Source organism: Eretmochelys imbricata, chromosome 11 (genome assembly GCF_965152235.1).
Source record: "Eretmochelys imbricata isolate rEreImb1 chromosome 11, rEreImb1.hap1, whole genome shotgun sequence".
NCBI lineage: Eukaryota > Metazoa > Chordata > Testudines > Cheloniidae > Eretmochelys > Eretmochelys imbricata.
Window position 1 is genome coordinate 32,644,322 of NC_135582.1, and position 20,320 is coordinate 32,664,641.

Genomic DNA, 20,320 nt, shown 5'->3' on the forward strand with positions numbered 1-20,320 from the left:
GGGGAATATGATAACAGTCTTCAAGTACATAAAAGATTGTTATACAGAGGAAGGTGATAAATCGTTCTCCTTATCCACTGAGGACAGGACAAGAAGTAATGGACTTAGACTGCAGCAAGGGAGATTTAGGTAAGATATTAGGAAAAACTTACTAACTGTAAGAGTAGTCAAACACTGGGACAAATTACCTAGGGCAGTGGTTCCCAAACCTGTTCCACCGCTTATGCAGGGAAAGCCCCTGATGGGCTGGGCCAGTTTGTTTACCTGACACATCCTCAGGTTCGGCCGCAACCGGCCCGGCCCACCAGGGGCTTTCCTTGCACAAGCGGTGGAACAAGTTTGGGAACCACTGACCTAGGGTGGTTGTGGAATCTCCATCACTGGAGATTTTAAAGAACAGCACTTGTCAGGAATGGTCTAGATAATACTTAGTCCTGCCTCAATGCAGGAGATTGGACCAGATGTCCTATAATGGTTGCATCAAGTCTACACTATGTTTCTATAATGATATCACTTTCAAGGTGCTGTTTCTGCTGCTTAAAGAAAAACCGAAATGGAGGAAGGAGGATGGGGTAGAATAGCAGAAACCCTTTCTCCCTCCCTTTCTCACAGTAGCTAGAGAGGTAATAGAGAGGTAGAATAGCAGAGACGTTCCCTTCTGACAGTGGTGTCTCTAAGGAATAGGAACGATAGCAAAGATTCTCCTCCCTCAGGACAGCCAGGAGACTCTGGCCCTGATTCAGTAAAATAATAAATGCGAAATCACTGAGACTTACGCATCCAATTAAGTGCTTTCTTCAATCAGGGCCTCTGTAGGGCAGAGAACACAGAAAGGGCCACCTTCCTCACCCTCCCTCTGCAGCTAGAGGGCAGAGGAGCTTCAAATGTATTAGACACCTGCTAACTAGAAGCTTATATAAAAGAGGGAATCCCTTATGTGCGTTCAAGGAGAATATTCTGTTCAAAATTCCAGCACTCTGCTTTTTGGACCCACCTCTGCCCCAACTATCACACCTACCTGTACTCAGCAAGTTTAATTATCCGGCTAGTGGAGGTCTATTAATATAGACCCTAACTTAATATAATCAGCAACTGAATGATTTTATAAATATGCTGGACTACTTATTGGCTGAGCTTGCAAAGGCCTTACACTAAATTTGACAGCATTTTTCTGTTAGCCTGTCAGTATATCCATCTGTCTGTAACATGATTGTCTTTGAATGCCCCATCCAATCAATTCCAAAATTTCAGGTAATGTTCTAGGTATTAATGGCCTGAACCCTACTGATTTTGGGGAAAATTAGAAAATCAAAATGGGAGGCACACGAAGCCCCTCTTGAGCACAGCTACAGACTCAAGCACCTTTACAACTGTCTATAGATCAAACAACTGGTTGATGGCACCCATTAACACCTTCCAACATAACCAATATCCATCTAATCTCGGCTCATTCTCCCAATAGAGTTTAACATGTTAGCCTGTGAATTACTTCACTCCCAGACAGAAAGAAGAATAGTGGGGAGGGAGAATGTATGGGGTTCCATGGGAGAAAGGGGCATGCACACAACCCTTGGCACGCAGGGGTGGGGGAATGGGGCACAAAGTCTTTGGAATGGAGGGGAGTTGGAAGGAGGAGGCAGAGCCCTTGGAATGGTGGAGAAGAGGAAAATGGAGGAAAGGAAGTAATGAGAATTCAGAGTCCCTGCCATGGGGGAGAAGAGGAGACACTGCTGAAGGGGGAGAGGGAAATGGGGTAACACACAAAACTCCTTCCATGAAGAAGGGGAATGGGGGAGCTTGGCATGGGAGGAGGGGGATGGGTGAGAGTGGGAGGAAGATGGAATGAAGCACACAGAACCCTGACAGCCCTGCTCACAAACCGGGAAGGATTAGTAGGGGAAGCAAAAGTGGATGGGAATCTGGGAGGCAGTGACCATGAGTTGGTTGAGTTCAGGATCCTGACACAGGGAAGAAAGGTAAGCAGCAGGATACGGACCCAGGACTTCAGGAAAGCAGACTTCGACTCCCTCAGGGAACGGATGGGTAGGATCCCCTGGGGGACTAACATGAAGGGGAAAGGAGTCCAGGAGAGCTGGCTGTATTTCAAGGAATCCCTGTTGAGGTTACAGGGACAAACCATCCCGATGTGTAGAAAGAATAGTAAGTATGGCAGGCGACCAGCTTGGCTTAACGGTGAAATCCTAGCAGATCTTAAGCATAAAAAAGAAGCTTACAAGAAGTGGAAGGTTGGACATATGACCAGGGAAGAGTATAAAAATATTGCTCGGGCATGTAGGAATGAAATTAGGAGGGCCAAATCGCACCTGGAGCTGCAGCTAGCGAGAGATGTTAAGAGTAACAAGAAGGGTTTCTTCAGGTATGTTGGCAACAAGAAGAAAGCCAAGGAAAGTGTGGGCCCCTTACTAAATGAGGGAGGCAACCTAGTGATGGAGGATGTGGAAAAAGCTAATGTACTCAATGCTTTTTTTGCCTCTGTCTTCACGAACAAGGTCAGCTCCCAGACTGCTGCGCTGGGCATCACAACATGGGGAATAGATGGCCAGCCCTCTGTGGAGAAAGAGGTGGTTAGGGACTATTTAGAAAAACTGGACGTGCACAAGTCCATGGGGCTGGATGAGTTGCATCCGAGAGTGCTAAAGGAACTGGCGGCTGTGATTGCAGAGCCATTGGCCATTATCTTTGAAAACTCGTGGCGAACGGGGGAAGTCCCGGATGACTGGGAAAAGGCTAATGTAGTGCCAATCTTTAAAAAAGGGAAGGAGGAGGATCCTGGGAACTACAGGCCAGTAAGCCTCACTTCAGTCCCCGGAAAAATCATGGAGCAGGTCCTCAAAGAATCAATCCTGAAGCACTTACATGAGAGGAAAGTGATCAGGAACAGTCAACATGGATTCACCAAGGGAAGGTCATGCCTGACTAATCTAAATCGCCTTCTATGATGAGATTACTGGTTCTGTGGATGAAGGGAAAGCAGTGGATGTATTGTATCTTGACTTTAGCAAAGCTTTTGACACGGTCTCCCACAGTATTCTTGTCAGCAAGTTAAGGAAGTATGGGCTGGATGAATGCACTATAAGGTGGGTAGAAAGTTGGCTAGATTGTCGGGCTCAACGGGTAGTGATCAATGGCTGCATGTCTAGTTGGCAGCCGGTGTCAAGTGGAGTACCCCAGGGGTCGGTCCTGGGGCCGGTTTTGTTCAATATCTTCATAAATGATCTGGAGGATGGTGTGGATTGCACTCTCAGCAAATTTGCGGATGATACTAAACTGGGAGGAGTGGTAGATACGCTGGAGGGCAGGGATAGGATACAGAGGGACCTAGACAAATTGGAGGATTGGGCCAAAAGAAATCTGATGAGGTTCTATAAGGATAAGTGCAGGGTCCTGCACTTAGGATGGAAGAACCCAATGCACCGCTACAGACTAGGGACCGAATGGCTAGGCAGCAGTTCTGCGGAAAAGGACCTAGGGGTGACAGTGGACGAGAAGCTGGATATGAGCCAGCAGTGTGCCCTTGTTGCCAAGAAGGCCAATGGCATTTTGGGATGTATAAGTAGGGGCATAGCGAGCAGATCGAGGGACGTGATCGTCCCCCTCTATTCGACATTGGTGAGGCCTCATCTGGAGTACTGTGTCCAGTTTTGGGCCCCACACTACAAGAAGGATGTGGAGAAATTGGAGAGAGTCCAGCGAAGGGCAACAAAAATGATTAGGGGTCTGGAACACATGACTTATGAGGAGAGGCTGAGGGAACTGGGATTGTTTAGTCTGTAGAAGAGAAGAATGAGGGGGGATTTGATAGCTGCTTTCAACTACCTGAGAGGTAGTTCCAGAGAGGATGGTTCTAGACTATTCTCAGTGGTAGAAGAGGACAGGACAAGGAGTAATGGTCTCAAGTTGCAGTGGGGGAGGTTTAGGTTGGATATTAGGAAAAACTTTTTCACTAGGAGGGTAGTGAAACACTGGAATGCGTTGCCTAGGGAGGTGGTGGAATCTCCTTCCTTAGAAGTTTTTAAGGTCAGGCTTGACAAAGCCCTGGCTGGGATGATTTAATTGGGTATGGGACCTGCTTTTGAGCAGGGGGTTGGACTAGATGACCTCCTGAGGTCCCTTCCAACCCTGATATTCTATGATTCTATTCTATGATTCTATCACAGGGGACAGATTGTGGGTACCTGGTATGGCGGGACACACACAGCCCCTGACCTGGGGAACAAGGAAGTCAGACAGAACCCCTACCATGGAGGGGAATGGAGGACATGAGGGGGTGGTTAGAACAGCGGTGTACACAGAGCCACTAGTATGGGAGGAGGGGAGAACGTGGGACCCTGCTATAGGAAGATGAGGGGGACACACAATCTCTAGCAGGAGAGAATGTGGGGGCAGTTGCAGGAAATTCCTAAAAAAATGGGGGATGGGATTGTAGCACACAGTGAGCTTTTGTGGGGGTGCAGGAAACAGAGGAATTCAAAGAACCTCTGGGGTGTGCAATAAGCTTGGTCTACACAAGCTATGAAGTGTACAACCATCTACTTAAATTCCTAGAACATTTCGTCATCAACTCCAGCACAAGGGCAAATGCGGGGCACTGGGAGTAGTCTGAAACATCAAGAACACTTTCAGTTGCTATTCAGCCCTGAGCACTGATGATAAAAAAGTTATCAATAAAAGCAAGAGCTGGAGGAAAAAATAATATGAAAAAGGAATTATTTAAAATATTAAAGTAACTAACCAGAAACTGCCTCTGAAGAAAAATCACAGCAGGTGACACCAAGATCATGTCCTTTTTCATTGTACAAGCATCTCATTTTATCATCCCAAATGGTTAAATCTCCACATGATGATCCAGTGACAAAGAGATTTCCATTAGGAGAAAACGCACATGCCATCAAGGAACCATCCTTAACGCTCCCAGATCTGAAAAGCAAGAGAATAAAGGATTGAGTTTAGGGAATGTAATACTCTGAAGTTTTGATCTCTAACTGCCGTATGATATAGAAAAAATAGTGAAAAACTGAACTGTTTCTAAATATGGAGCTTAAAAAGTATAATAAAAAAGGACAGAAGATGACAAACTGTACAAACAGATGTGAAATAAGCACATATATAACATATGCACAGCAATTTACTCTCTGACCACAGAAGGAGAATAGGAGATGTTACCCCAAGGCAATATTCTGATTCAGTAATAAAATGAGCCCTGAACTAAAGCCCACCCTCATGGATTTAGTATTCCCAAGAGGAGGATACTGAGCAAATTACAACTCAGACGTTTATCTAAATCAAAGATTAACATGCAACCATCACAACAGAGACTTAAATATACATAAACAGAAAATCACATTTATGAACTAGATAAATTTCAATCTGTCAGATCTGGGTTTTACTCCTCCAAAACCTCAAGCATAGATCCATATTATGTGTCTAAGAGACTAATATTTTCCGGTTTAGGACATGGGACTATTGCTGAACAACAGAAATGCAAGAAGAAAATGCCTGAAAGAACTGATTTCTATTTTTTTAATCTCTTTTAAACAAAGTCAGTCCGAAGGATTTTTTTTATTTTTATTTTTTAAATTATTCTCAGCCTGAGGTTTTGTATGCCAAGTTTTAGTTAGGAACGAATTTGTACAACTCGCTTAAAAAAATATCTCTAGCAAAATAGGAGTTTATAGTGGATATGCAGGTTTGTTTTGCCTTCTTTCTAATGTCCAGCCATTAGCTCATATTTAATTAGTGGAGTGTCCCATCAACTGGCTGCACTCAGTGAGCCTACCTGATCTAAAGCCCAATGAAGTCAATGGAAAGTCTCTCATTGGCTTCCATGCTCTCTAGAACAGGCTCCAAGTTGGAAAATGGTGGACCACAAGCAACAATTCTATCCCGTGAGACAAAATTCAGTTTATCCATCTATTCGGTATGGATTACTGTATTGTGGGATAGTTGGTGGTTTTCTTTTGGGGATTACAGTTTTAATTATTTTCAGAAGTGCCAAGAGTTAGGCATCTCTTGTGGTTTTACAAATATAAATTAATCAATGAAATGGCTCTTCTCTCTCTCTAAACACAGACATAAGAGCTACACTAAGCTATTCTTACCTAAAAGGAACACTTGTTTGTATATATATACACATCTCTTCCTACTGTATCTTCCACTGCATGCATCCGATGAAGTGGGTTTTAGCCCACGAAAGCTAACGCTCAAAAGATTTGTTAGTCTCTAAGGTGCCACAAGTACTCCTCATTCTTTTTACTCCTACAGTCTAACATGCCTACCACTCTGAAACCTTTTTCCATATTATATCCTTTACCACTCTGAAACCTTTTTCCATATTATATCCTTAACCGTAGCATCATGAATACTAACACAAATACACTTCTCCCCCCACCTCTTTATAACTGCCATTCACTTTTCTCAATGCCAGCTAAAACTGAGACACCCTTCTTTCCTCCAGGAAAGATCTAGTCAACTGTTTCTTTGCAAATGCTTATGTCACTTACTGGATCTTTTCTGAGGGACAATAACTTAGCCATAACAATGGATACAAATCAGTTACACATACAGCATTCAAAGTGTGGTAATTTAAAGATAAAGCAAAACAGTTGATAAAAGACAGTTACCTTTTTCGTAACTGGTGTTCTTCAAGATGTGTTGCTCACGTCCATTCATGTTACGTGTGAGTGCTCACCACGTACACCGGTGCCGGAAGTTTTTCCCTCAGCAGTATCCGTAGGGGAGCAGCTCTGGTGCCCTCCGCATGGCCTGGTATAAGGGGCACCACCGGCTCCCCCCACCCTCAGTTCCTTCTTGCCGGGAACTCTGACAGTGGGGAAGGAGGGTGGGTCATGGAATGGACGTGAGCAATGTATCTCGAAGAACACCAGTTATGAAAAAGGTAACTGCTTGCTCATGTCCATTCGTGTTAGGTGACTCCCAAGCAGTACCACCAGAGGCGGATAGAAGTTCATGGACATGAAGACTGTAACACAGCTCTGCCAAACCCAGTGTCATCTCTGGCCTGCTGGGTGATGGCATAGTGTGGCGTGTTCGTATGCACCGAAGACCACGTCGCGGCCCTGCAAAAGTCCTGGATAGGAAGGTGTGCCAGGAAGGCCACTGAGAACGCTTGAGCTCTAGTTGAGTGGTCCTTCACAATAGGCGGCCGCTGGACCCGTGCCTGCACATAACAGGACTGGATGCAGGAAGTAATCCAGTTGGAGATCTTCTGAGAGGACACCGGCAGGCTCTTAATCCTATCCATTGTTGTGATGAAGAGCTGGGTTGACCTGTGAAAGGGTTTGGTACGTTCCACGTAGAACACCAAGGCACGCAGAACATCCAGGGTGTGCAACTGCCTCTCCTCAGCAGACAAGTGCAGCTTAGGACAGAACACCAGGAAACAAATGTCCTGATTGACATGGAAAGAGGACACCACCTTTGGCAGAAAGGTTGGATGGGGTCGCAGATGAACCTTGTCCTTGAAGGATACTGTATACGGTGGCTCCACGGTCAGGGCTTTCAACTCTGACACTCGTCTGGCTAATGTAAATGCTACAAGGAAGGCAACTTTCCACAACAGGTAGGAGAGGGGACAAGAGCCCATAGGCTCGAAGGGCAGGCATGTGAGCCTGGCGAGGATCAGATTGAGGTCCCATTGAGGGACCGGGTTCCGAACCAGTGGGAAGAGCCTCTCCAGGTCCTTTAGGAACCTGACCGACATTTAGTGCGAGAAGACCGATTTCCCCTGTATGCTTGGGTGAAAAGCCAAGATGGCCGCTAGATGCACCTTAATAGAAGACAGGGCTCGGCCCTGGTTCTTTAGGTAGAGCAGGTAATCTAGGATAGACTGCAAGGGTGAATGCATCTGGGAGATGCTATGTTCCGATGCCCAGTAGGAGAACCTCTTCCACTTTGTCAGGTAAGTCACTCTAGTGGAAGGCTTTCTACTCTCCAGGCTGTATCTGATCAGAGCAGCTCCCTTCCTCTGGATTCAGCCACATAGCATCCACGCCGCGAGGCAGAGGAAGGCAAGGCTTAGCAGTAGACGGGCTGCGATCCTGCGACAGGAGGTCCAGGCAGTTGGGGAGTGACCAGGGGGCAGCTACTGCCAGATCCCTCAGTGTGGTGAAACAGTGTTGACCTGGCCATGCCAGGACAATCATGATGACCCGTGCTCCGTCCCTCTTGATCTTTGAGAGGGCCCTACTGATTAGCGGAATCAGTGGGAATGTGTACATCAGGTCTCCTGACCACGACAGGAGCAGAACTGATGACACTTCCTGTTCCATACGGTGGCAAATAAGTCCACTCGGGGAGTTCCCCACCTCTAGAAGAGCATCTGGACCACCTCCGGATGGAACGACCACTCATAATGAGAGATGAAGGACCTGCTAAGGCGATTCACAAGCGTATTCTTCATGCCAGGGAGGTGGTAGGCCTCCAGGTGGATTGCATGCTGGATGCGGAAGTCCCACAGACAGAACGCCTCTTGGCAGAGAGCTGACAAGCACGCTCCCCCTTGCCTGTTGATGCAGAACATCAAGGCCATGTTGTTCATCAGCACCCATACCACTTTGCCCATGAGGTGCGGCAGGAAGACCCCAGAGGCCAATCAGACTGCCGTGAGCTCTTTGACGTTTATGTGCAATGCCAGCTCCTCTGGGGACCATGTCCCTTGGGTCCGCATCTTGCCAAGGTGTGCCCCCCAGGCAAGGTTGGAGGCATCGGAAATCAGGGAGACCAAGGGGCGTGGTTTGTCTAATGGTACTCCACGTAAGACTGCGCTCAATCAATCACCTCAGAGAAGTAAGTAACTTTGGTGGAATTGTGATGACCTTGTCTAGGTGATCTTTGGATGGGGAACAGACTGTTGTAGGCCAGTGCTGGAGGGGCCGCAGCCTGAACCTCGCGTGGAGAGCAACATAAGTTCACACTGCCATGTGGCCTAGTAGCAGACCCAGGCCGTGGTGAGAGGGAACACAGAGTCTGGTGAGGAGATTCACCATATGCCGGAACCTGTCTTGTAGCAGAAAGGCTCTTGAACAGATGGAGTCGAGTACTGCTCCGATGAACTCTATCCTCTGTACTGGAACTAATGTTGATTTTTCCTCGTTTATCAACAGGCCCAGGGCGTGGCACATGCTTGCAGTATTGTGACATTGGACTGGACCTGGAGCAGCCCTTGACCAGCCAGTGGTCAAGATACAGATAAACCTGAATACCTTGACGTCTGAGGTAAGCCGCCACCACTGACATACACTTGGTCAACACCCTCGATGCTGTTGCCAGCCCAAATGGGAGCACTGCAAACTGGTAGTGAGCGGAGCCTATTGTGAAATGGAGAGAGCATCTGTGCCCATCAAATATCGCTATGTGGAAATATGCATCCTTCAAATCGAGGGCAGTGTACCAGTCTCCTGGATCCAGGGAAGGGATGATGGAGGCCAGGGAGACCATGCGGAACTTCAACTTCTTGAGATATCTGTTGAGGTCTTGCAGGTCCAGAATGGGTCTTGGACCCCCTTTGGCCTCTGGAATCAGAAAGTAATGGGAGTAAAACCCATTGCCCCTGTGGTGTAGAGGGACTTCCTCCACAGCTCCCACCAGCAAAAGGCCTTGTACCTCTTGCCAAAGCAGGTTCTGGCGAGAGGGGTCCCTGAAGAGGGAAAGGGAGGGAGTGGTGAGGGGATGAGAAATAAACTGGAGGACATAACCCTGAGCCACAGTACTTAGGACCCATTGGTCCATAGTTATAGAGGCTCAAGCAGGGAGGAAAGGGGACAGGCGGTTGAAGAAACAGTGGGAAGCAGATCTGGACAAATAGGTTTGCCAAAGCAAGGAACATTCCAGCACCGTCACTGGCGGTAAGAAAGAACTGAGGGTGGGGGGAGCCGGCGTTGCACTTTATACCACTCCAGAGGGCACCAGAGCCAATCTCCTATGGATACAACTGACGGAAAAACTTCCAGCACTAGTGCATGTGGCAAGCACACACACCTAAGGTGAATGGACATGAGCAAGCACTTGAAGAAGAATTAAGGCTATCAAAAGGTTTCAGAAAACTGCATTTGGGCTTCTAGATATGGACGTTTAATAATAAAATAAAAATGAATAATACTTCACACTCTAATAGCATCTTCACAAGACTTTATGAAGTTAAGTGTACCAAAGACAAACTAAAAGGTAATCCAGTCACACAAACAGACTTGATTAAGATTTTTCGGTTTCCCTTGCAGCAGTTAATGACAGAACACCTAAAACTGTGTGGGAGGAGCATTCTTCTCTGTACTCTCCTTTAACCATTAGTAAGGCCATCAAATGCTGCAGGAGAAACAAAGGACCATAGACCTTGCATTTGGCAGGTAATTAAAGGATGAAATTATTTTCAGCTATTTTTCTCTAAGCTAAAAGAAAAGGAGTACTTGTGGCACCTTAGAGACTAAGTACTCCTTTTCTTTTTGCGAATACAGACTAACACGGCTGTTACTCTGAAACCTTTCTCTAAGCTATATTTCTTTGTAATTTTAACTGCACATATTAGGCCCCATTTTTATAGAAGTTTGAGATCAATGCGCATTTGTGTGCACGCAATTGTGCATGCAAATGCCCAATTTGAGAATGGAACTACACACAGTTGCCCAAAAAAAAAAAAAAAAGCGCAGTTGCAATAAAAGCCACACAAGCAGTTGGCCCTCCAGGCCTTAAAGTTGAATCTGCAAAGGCAAAAAATGGGCTTTTGTTCTTTTTTGCCTCTGTATGATTTGTACAAGCAGCCTACAAAGGAGTTTTTTGTTTGACTTTAAATTGTTCGGATTGCTTTTTACATTATAAATTCAGCTTGGAAGACACTGATGACCGGAGAAAGCACAATGGTGACATCACATACGTTAAGAGTATGAAAGTAATTGAGAAGGGAAAGGATTTTTAGTGATAATGTTTTTAACTGGTTTTGTTAACATCCACTTAACTTCTGAATAAACTAAACTTTTATTAAAAATTCAATGCTTTCATCCTTCAGAGCTCACAATAAACATGCTCCGAGATCTCTCACTGGTCCACTGAGCAAAGTGAGATTTGACATTCCTAATTTTTCTAAATTATAGGCAATTTAAAAAAAAAAAAACCACACTCTTCAAGCCTTCTGTATGCATTATAAAGAAGCAAGAAATGGCTAAAGCCCACTTTAAAAAAAAAAATGTATATGTCAACCTTTACATGTATAGGATTTCAGACATTTAAAAAATATTCAGTTTTGTAAAGTTTTCCAATTCACCTCTAAGTCACTATGACGAAGGCAACAGGAAGCTAATCCACTCATGCAGTAACACTTCTACAACAGGTAAAAGACAGTTTTTGCCTACACAAGCTGCTAATTCACTCATCTTGCTGTCCAGAAGCAGCAGAATGTTAATTAAATGTTCTCCAGGTACCCTTCTTTTCACAAAAAGCCCTAAGAAATTTGCTAAACCCACAGGGCTTTTTAGTGCAAAAACAGGAAGAACTAGTCAGCACAATGAAGAAATGAAGGAAGCCTTTATTAAATTTCTAACTCCAGGGTCAAAACTTGCAGTCCCTCTCTAAATTCAAACAACATTTTCCCAAAGTACAGACTACAGGATTTGGCCCAGAAAGTTAATTATCTATATCTCTGGACAAACTGGATAAATCCTCAAAAAAATCTTTTAAAAAATGTACATTTCACTGTAAACAGAATCACTGAAAAAAGGCCATTTCCCATCCTTATTTTTGTAAATAATTAGTTGCTAGTGAATAGAAGGCCAAATCCTGTCCCCACATCCCTTACTGATTTCAGTGGGAGTTTTAGATGTGCAAAGAAAAGAAGGATCAGGTCTGCTATTTGTACCATTCAACTTAATTCAATTGAAGTATGCCTTCTGCAAGTGGTAATTGGGAGGGATAGCCATCCTTTGATGGCCAAAAATCTGGGGTTTCACCTCTAAAAAGGCTTATAACTCTTCAACCCTAGATAAAAAAAAACCAACAGCAATCCACAATAAACAAACTGGAACACTATTCTATAAGCAAAAGATAGAGGGCAGGGGGAGGAGATAAATAGTGGACATTTTAAATATACTGCTTACAAAATATCCTTTTCCAGCTTCATTTGTGTAATAAACTATAATACAATACAGCATACCATTATACTATGTATGTTTAGAACTAGATTTTAATCTGAATTATGCAATACAATACAAAAAGGGTAATACACAAGCATACATTTCCTAAAGTGTATTCTACTCTCGCAAGTAAAAAGGTATGAAAAGTGTATAAGTAATCTGCTAACTTATGACAATACACTAATGTATAAACGAAAGGAATTTTTATTATTATTTCTTAAATAAATATAGTATGTTGACTGTCTCATTAATCAAATCTGACACAGCCCCAATTTGTAGTCTCATTGTCCCTTATTCCCAGTTGCCATAAATCAATTCTATTGAAGGAGTATGATGTATGCAATAAATGACGAGTCCTGATCACAAAGGAATCAGGATTTGGCCCTAGAAGAGCTGGGCTAAAACAACAGTTAAATCAAATATTGCATATCCAAGATGTCATCTAATTTTTCATACTAACCAAATATAGCTGTGGCATTTGAAGTGTTGAGATTTTATCCATCTTAGTTCCTTCTTCCGTACCTCTATGGGACCAATTTCCTCTTCTCTGTGTTAGACAATGTGGTGGTAAAAATGCATTATCCATGTCTACAGTACAATTTCCACCATAGATATACTACCAGTGGAGTAGTATACTGGTGAATTATACTTTTGCCAGTGTAAACAAGGCCTAAAGACTTGATCCTGAGAGGTGCTAACTAGTACAGCTCTCAGTAAAGTCAGCAGGAGCTCAGCACCTGTGATGATCATGCCATAAGAATGTTATATTTCCAAAATGCCTTCTTAGTTATTATCAGTAAAATTTGGTATTTACCTGTACAATTTCAATGACTGCACATTCCAGAGAACAATGCTACCATCAGCTGCACCGGAAACTAGGTAAGCAGAGTCAGGGGAAAATCGGCAGATTCTTACAGGGCTGCCACGGGGCTGCTTCAGCACTGCCAGCGTCTGACCATTATGAGTATTCCACAGCATCGTGGTACCATCTGTCGAACATGAAGCTAAAATATGTCCAGAAGGAGAAAAGCAGCAGCAGTGGACAGCATAAGTGTGACCTTTTAATGGTGAGTAGGGAAGTTCAGTAAAGTTGTTTAAAGAATAGAGGCGGATTGTTTTGTCCAGGGAGCAAGTAGCCAAGCAGGAAGAGGAGAAGGCACAGTAGTTGACATCATCACTGTGATCAGCTAAGGTATGAATTAGTTTCACCATTGTATCTGCTTTAAACCAAGTTACCTGAAATTAAAAAAAAAATACAGTTAATACATTTATCTTAGTTCTTCTACTTTAAAAATGACATACAGATTGCTTCCATTCAGCCAGCTACCAAATAGCTAACCAAATAAATAAATGTCCATTTCAAGAGGCAGTTTATATTCATTCAAGGTTTATTTTTGCCTCCACTAAAGTCAATGGGAGCTATGCCACTGACTTCAACAAGAACATGATCAGGTCTTTATAAGTTAATTACAGGGTGAAAATTTAAATTTGTACAGTAAAAACTACATTTTGAAATAAATACAACAGCTGAGCCCAGTCTTTTTTTTAAAGGAAATGAGAGGAAATTAGTTTGAGACTACCCCAAAACTTGTCTTAACATAATTAATGAATGCACAGAGTGGTTTCACAGTCTCCTTTGCTGACATTCACATCCTCACTGTGACTGAATCTGCTGCAAATGGGCATTGTAAAAGAAGCTGATCAATCTAATGATTTACCACACATATAGCATGTTGAGAAGAAACACTTTTTACTTTATGGAATGAGATCCAAGTTTAAAATCAAGAGACCTTAATTAGGACCACCTCTGGAGTGGGTCACTTTATTTTCCTACACTACTTCTAAATGAAAGAGTGGATTCAAATTTATTTTCCATCACAGATGGGTAGGCGAAATTGCACCAGGTCTGATATTAAATCATTTTCTCTAATTTGGAACTCTGTCTGATTCCACACCATCTACATTCGTTCCATAGATGTCTATCATGAAAAGATGTCCACAGAAAGCCGCACCAAACTACAGTTGCAGTAAGGTTGCATTTTATATAATAGCGATCAAAATCTGACCTGACATCTTTTATCACAATAGTTTATCATCTTGAATAAATGTATTACTGTACTTTATTAATCTGCCTGAAAGAGAGCGTAAAAGTCCTGCAGGCTGTATTATGTTAACCTTTTGTAGTTTTATTTTCTTATTTGTACACAATAGTGCCTAGAGCAGTGGCAGGCAACCTGCGGCCCGTCGAGGCAATCTGCTGGCGGGCCACGAGATTGTTTGTTTACATTTGCACAACTGCCCGCAGCTCCCAGTGGCCATGGTTCGCTGTTCCCAGCCACTGGGAGCTGCAGGCGGCTGTGGCAGCCTGACAGCGGATTACCTGTACAATTTCAATGACTGCACATTCCAGAGAACAATGCTACCATCAGCTGCACCGGAAACTAAGTAAGCAGAGTCAGGGGAAAATCGGCAGATTCTTACAGGGCTGCCACGGGGCTGCTTCAGCACTGCCAGCGTCTGACCATTATGAGTATTCCACAGCATCGTGGTAGGAAGGTGGTATGGAAGGGGGGGGTTCAGCTGTTGTGACCTGCACTGGATGTGCCATGTTTGTCTTTCTTCCACAGGACAGAAGCGACTTTGTCTGTACAAAGTGCAAGCTGGTCTCCATATTGGAAGAGAAGATTGAAGGTCTGGAGCAACAGATAACGACCCTGCGTTGCATACGAGAAACTGAGGATTTTCTGGACAAAACTCAGGATAGGCTTCTAGGGGCACAAAGCTCTAAAGATATAGAGCAGGTTGCACAGAGGAGCCAAGAGGCCAGTGAAGAAGCTTGGCAACATGTGACCTCCAGAAGAGGTAAGCGGAATGTCCGGGTTCCAGTAACACAGACACAGGTAACTACCCGCTTTCATGTTCTCTCCACAGGTACCATTGCAGAGAGTGGACCAGATGATATGTCTGGGGCGAGAAAGCAGAAGGAGACTCCGCTGGTTGCAAGGCATGAGATGCGATGTCCTGAGGTTGGGGGTTCCACGACCACCACTCCCAAGAGGAGAAGGCGGGTGGTGGTGGTCGGGGACTCTCTCCTCCGGGGGACTGAGTCATCTATCTGCCGCCCTGACCGGGAAAACCGAGAAGTCTGCTGCTTGCCAGGGGCTAAGATTCGCGATGTGACGGAGAGACTGCCGAGACTCATCAAGCCCTCGGATCGCTACCCCTTCCTGCTTCTCCACGTGGGCACCAATGATACTGCCAAGAATGACCTTGAGCGGATCACTGCGGACTACGTGGCTCTGGGAAGAAGGATAAAGGAGTTGGAGGCGCAAGTGGTGTTCTCGTCCATCCTCCCCGTGGAAGGAAAAGGCCTGGGTAGGGACCGTCGAATCGTGGAAGTCAACGAATGGCTATGCAGGTGGTGTCGGAGAGAAGGCTTTGGATTCTTTGACCATGGGATGGTGTTCCATGAAGGAGGAGTGCTGGGCAGAGACAGGCTCCATCTTACGAAGAGAGGGAAGAGCATCTTTGCCAGCAGGCTGGCTAACCTAGTGAGGAGGGCTTTAAACTAGGTTCACCGGGGGAAGGAGACCAAAGCCCTGAGGTAAGTGGGAAAGCGGGATACCGGGAGGAAGCACAGGCAGGAATGTCTGTGAGGGGAGGGCTCCTGCCTCATACTGGGAATGAGGGGCGATCAACAGGTTATCTCAAGTGCTTATATACAAATGCACAAAGCCTTGGAAACAAGCAGGGAGAACTGGAGGTCCTGGTGATGTCAAGGAACTATGACGTGATTGAAATAACAGAGACTTGGTGGGATAACTCACATGACTGGAGTACTGTCATGGATGGTTATAAACTGTTCAGAAAAGACAGGCAGGGCAGAAAAGGTGGGGGAGTAGCACTGTATGTAAGGGAGCAGTATGACTGCTCAGAGCTCCGGTACGAAACTGTAGAAAAACCTGAGTGTCTCTGGATTAAGTTTAGAAGTGTGTGCAACAAGAGTGATGTAGTGGTGGGAGTCTGCTATAGACCACCGGACCAGGGGGATGAGGTAGATGAGGCTTTCTTCCGGCAGCTTGCGGAAGCTACTAGATCGCATGCCCTGATTCTCATGGGTGACTTTAATTTTCCTGATATCTGCTGGGTGAGCAATACAGCGGTGCATAGACAATCCAGGAAGTTTTTGGAAAGCGTAGGGGACAATTTCCTGGTGCAAGTGCTAGAGGAGCCAACTGGGGGGGGGCGCTTTTCTTGACCTGCTGCTCACAAACCGGGTAGAATTAGTGGGGGAAGCAAAAGTGGATGGGAATCTGGGAGGCAGTGACCATGAGTTGGTTGAGTTCAGGATCCTGACACAGGGAAGAAAGGTAAGCAGCAGAATACAGACCCTGGACTTCAGGAAAGCAGACTTCGACTCCCTCAGGGAACTGATGGGTAGGATCCCCTGGGGGAATAACATGAGGGGGGAAGGAGAGCTGGCTGTTTTCAAGGAATCCCTATTGAGGTTACAGGGACAAACCATCCCGATGTGTCAAAAGAATAGTAAATATGGCAGGCGACCAGCTTGGCTTAACGGTGAAATTCTTACGGATCTTAAACATAAAAAAGAAGCTTACAAGAAGTGGAAGATTGGACAAATGACCAGGGAAGAGTATAAAAATATTGCTCGGGCATGTAGGAATGAAATCAGGAGGGCCAAATCGCACCTGGAGCTGCAGCTAGCAAGAGATGTTAAGAGTAACAAGAAGGGTTTCTTCAGGTATGTTGGCAACAAGAAGAAAGCCAAGGAAAGTGTGGGCCCCTTACTGAATGAGGGAGGCAACCTAGTGATAGAGGATGTGGAAAAAGCTAATGTACTCAATGCTTTTTTTGCCTCTGTCTTCACGAACAAGGTCAGCTCCCAGACTGCTGCACTGGGCAACACAGCATGGGGAGTAGGTGGCCAGCCCTCTGTGGAGAAAGAAGTGGTTAGGGACTATTTAGAAAAGCTGGACGTGCACAAGTCCATGGGGCCGGGCGAGTTGCATCCGAGAGTGCTGAAGGAACTGGCGGCTGTGATTGCAGAGCCATTGGCCATTATCTTTGAAAACTCGTGGCGAACCGGGGAAGTCCCGGATGACTGGAAAAAGGCTAATGTAGTGCCAATCTTTAAAAAAGGGAAGAAGGAGGATCCTGGGAACTACAGGCCAGTCAGCCTCACTTCAGTCCCTGGAAAAATCATGGAGCAGGTCCTCAAAGAATCAATCCTGAAGCACTTGCATGAGAGGAAAGTGATCAGGAACAGCCAGCATGGATTCACCAAGGGAAAGTCATGCCTGACTAATCTAATCGCCTTTTATGATGAGATTACTGGTTCTGTGGATGAAGGGAAAGCAGTGGATGTATTGTTTCTTGACTTTAGCAAAGCTTTTGACACGGTCTCCCACAGTATTCTTGTCAGCAAGTTAAGGAAGTATGGGCTGGATGAATGCACTATAAGGTGGGTAGAAAGCTGGCTAGATTGTCGGGCTCAACGGGTAGTGATCAATGGCTCCATGTCTAGTTGGCAGCCAGTATCAAGTGGAGTGCCCCAAGGGTCGGTCCTGGGGCCAGTTTTGTTCAATATCTTCATAAATGATCTGGAGGATGGTGTGGATTGCACTCTCAGCAAATTTGCGGATGATACTAAACTGGGAGGAGTGGTAGATACGCTGGAGGGCAGGGATAGGATACAGAAGGACCTAGACAAATTGGAGGATTGGGCCAAAAGAAATCTGATGAGGTTCAATAAGGATAAGTGCAGGGTCCTGCACTTAGGATGGAAGAATCCAATGCACCGCTACAGACTAGGGACCGAATGGCTAGGCAGCAGTTCTGCGGAAAAGGACCTAGGGGTGACAGTGGACGAGAAGCTGGATATGAGCCAGCAGTGTGCCCTTGTTGCCAAGAAGGCCAATGGCATTTTGGGATGTATAAGTAGGGGCATAGCGAGCAGATCGAGGGACGTGATCGTCCCCCTCTATTCGACATTGGTGAGGCCTCATCTGGAGTACTGTGTCCAGTTTTGGGCCCCACACTACAAGAAGGATGTGGAGAAACTGGAGAGAGTCCAGCGAAGGGCAACAAAAATGATTAGGGATCTAGAACACATGACTTATGAGGAGAGGCTGAGGGAGCTGGGATTGTTTAGCCTGCAGAAGAGAAGAATGAGGGGGGATTTGATAGCTGCTTTCAACTACCTGAAAGGGGGTTCCAAAGAGGATGGCTCTAGACTGTTCTCAATGGTAGCAGATGACAGAACGAGGAGTAATGGTCTCAAGTTGCAGTGGGGGAGGTTTAGATTGGATATTAGGAAAAACTTTTTCACTAAGAGGGTGGTGAAACACTGGAATGCGTTACCTAGGGAGGTGGTAGAATCTCCTTCCTTAGAGGTTTTCAAGGTCAGGCTTGACAAAGCCCTGGCTGGGATGATTTAACTGGGAATTGGTCCTGCTTCGAGCAGGGGGTTGGACTAGATGACCTTCTGGGGTCCCTTACAACCCTGATATTCTATGATTCTATACCCTGACGGGTCGCAGGTTGCCCACCACTGGCCCAGAGACCCCAATTAGGAGCAGGGCTTCATTGTTCTAGGTAGTATATAAACAGAGTAAAAGTCAGTCTCTATCCCAAATAACTTACAAACTCACTTAAAGGGAAACAGTAAAAAGATAATGAATTTAATTGGCCCATTATGTGTAGAAATAAATGGTTTTGAGGATATGGGGGGGTGTTTTTAATATAAATAAGATAATATATTAGTTCGCTTCTTATGTTTAAGTTTTCTTAAGTTCATTGTAAACTATTAGGGCCAAATTTTTCAAAAGTGACTAGTGATTTTTAGCACCTCAGTTTTTCTGTGCCCAACTTGAGAGCCTTAAATGAGCCTGATTTTCAGTCACTTTTAAAAATCTTAGTGTTATTAATACTGGTGAATTTTATAGATACTCTACCTGTTTCTGATCTCATTTACTGAAGTCACTGATATTACAGCAGGATAAATGAGATCAGATTCAGGAATGAAACATTAAGGGCGTAATACAAAAGATAATGGTTATAAATTCACAGCATCCATCCACTCTTTTTATCCACTATGAACTCAATCACATGAGATGCTCAGCTACCTCAACTCCCACTGACATCCAGGGGAGTGGAGGTTAGTCATCATATGAAGAATCAGAACAGACAGTACAGCTGTATTAATATTCTATTACAAAATGTTTTCTATCATACATCAGCCTCATCTTAGTGGTGAAAACAGTCTTTTTTTTTTTTTAAACTAGACTAACATATCCTATCTGGTTTCTCCATACAACCTTTTTTACTCTTCTAAAGGGTTAGCTTTAAAATGATCAGTGGGTAAAGCTAATAAGGAAGCAGGTATCAAGTTTCCTACTGGAAACTGCTCTGAGTTTCGAAAAAAATGTATTATTCCAGCAATAAATTATATCTTGCAAGTCATATAGCATTTATAAAAATATAGCCTATTAAAAATAGTACCACTTTCTTGGGTCTTTAAATCAATGCACCTGCATCTCTCCAATAAAATATACTGCACTGTTTGGATGTTATATTTAGTGCTGTTATCCAAAAGAACCAACTTAGGTTGAGCAGTCAGGTGAGAGTAAGAAACTCTCACCTACAGAACACCAGCCAACACCAAAGCTCCTGAGGATGCAGGAGCACAAAGCCAGAGATAGCTTTATAGGTCTCAGGCTTCTTGTGCTGTGCATGTCCCAGACGGAAGGGCCCCATACTGTTGCCCTTTTGTTCTGGTTTAACCAGCTCAAAGGAACTTAGGTGTAACCATGATTTGGGCCATTTGTCTGTAAAGTGATGTTTGCAAATCTCATATGCTCTCAGACATCCTCAGGTCAGATCCAGGAACTGAGAAAGCACAAGACTATGCAAAATCTAAACCGCGGCAAACTCACCAGGAAATGCCAGACTAGCAGAAAACACACCATAGCTATAATGGGAAATGTAAACAGACAGTGGGAATAATGAAGGCAGAAGCAATTGGTACGGGTAAGTGGCAGGCTTCATAGAAGGTCACCTAGTCCAACCCCCTGCTCAAAGCAGGACCAATCCCCAATTTTTGCCCTGATCCCTATGGCCCCCTCAAGGATTGAACTCATAAC

The 20,320-nt window shown here is 44.7% G+C and overlaps 1 protein-coding gene across 6 annotated transcripts in view; it reads right to left on the reverse strand.

The window, feature by feature from the left end:
• The window catches only part of WDSUB1 (WD repeat, sterile alpha motif and U-box domain containing 1), a 76,506-nt gene that overhangs the window by 53,283 nt on the left and 2,903 nt on the right, over positions 1-20,320 (reverse strand). For all 6 annotated transcript variants that reach the window (XR_013347487.1, XM_077829899.1, XM_077829900.1 and 3 more), the window contains exons 2-3: positions 12,973-13,394; positions 4,754-4,938 (exon numbers count right to left, since the gene is read on the reverse strand). Coding sequence is in view for 5 of the 6 variants with exons in the window: in XM_077829899.1 (XP_077686025.1) it covers positions 4,754-4,938; positions 12,973-13,370 (583 nt within the window). In the remaining variant the exon portion in view is untranslated. The remainder of the gene's footprint in view (positions 1-4,753; positions 4,939-12,972; positions 13,395-20,320) is intronic.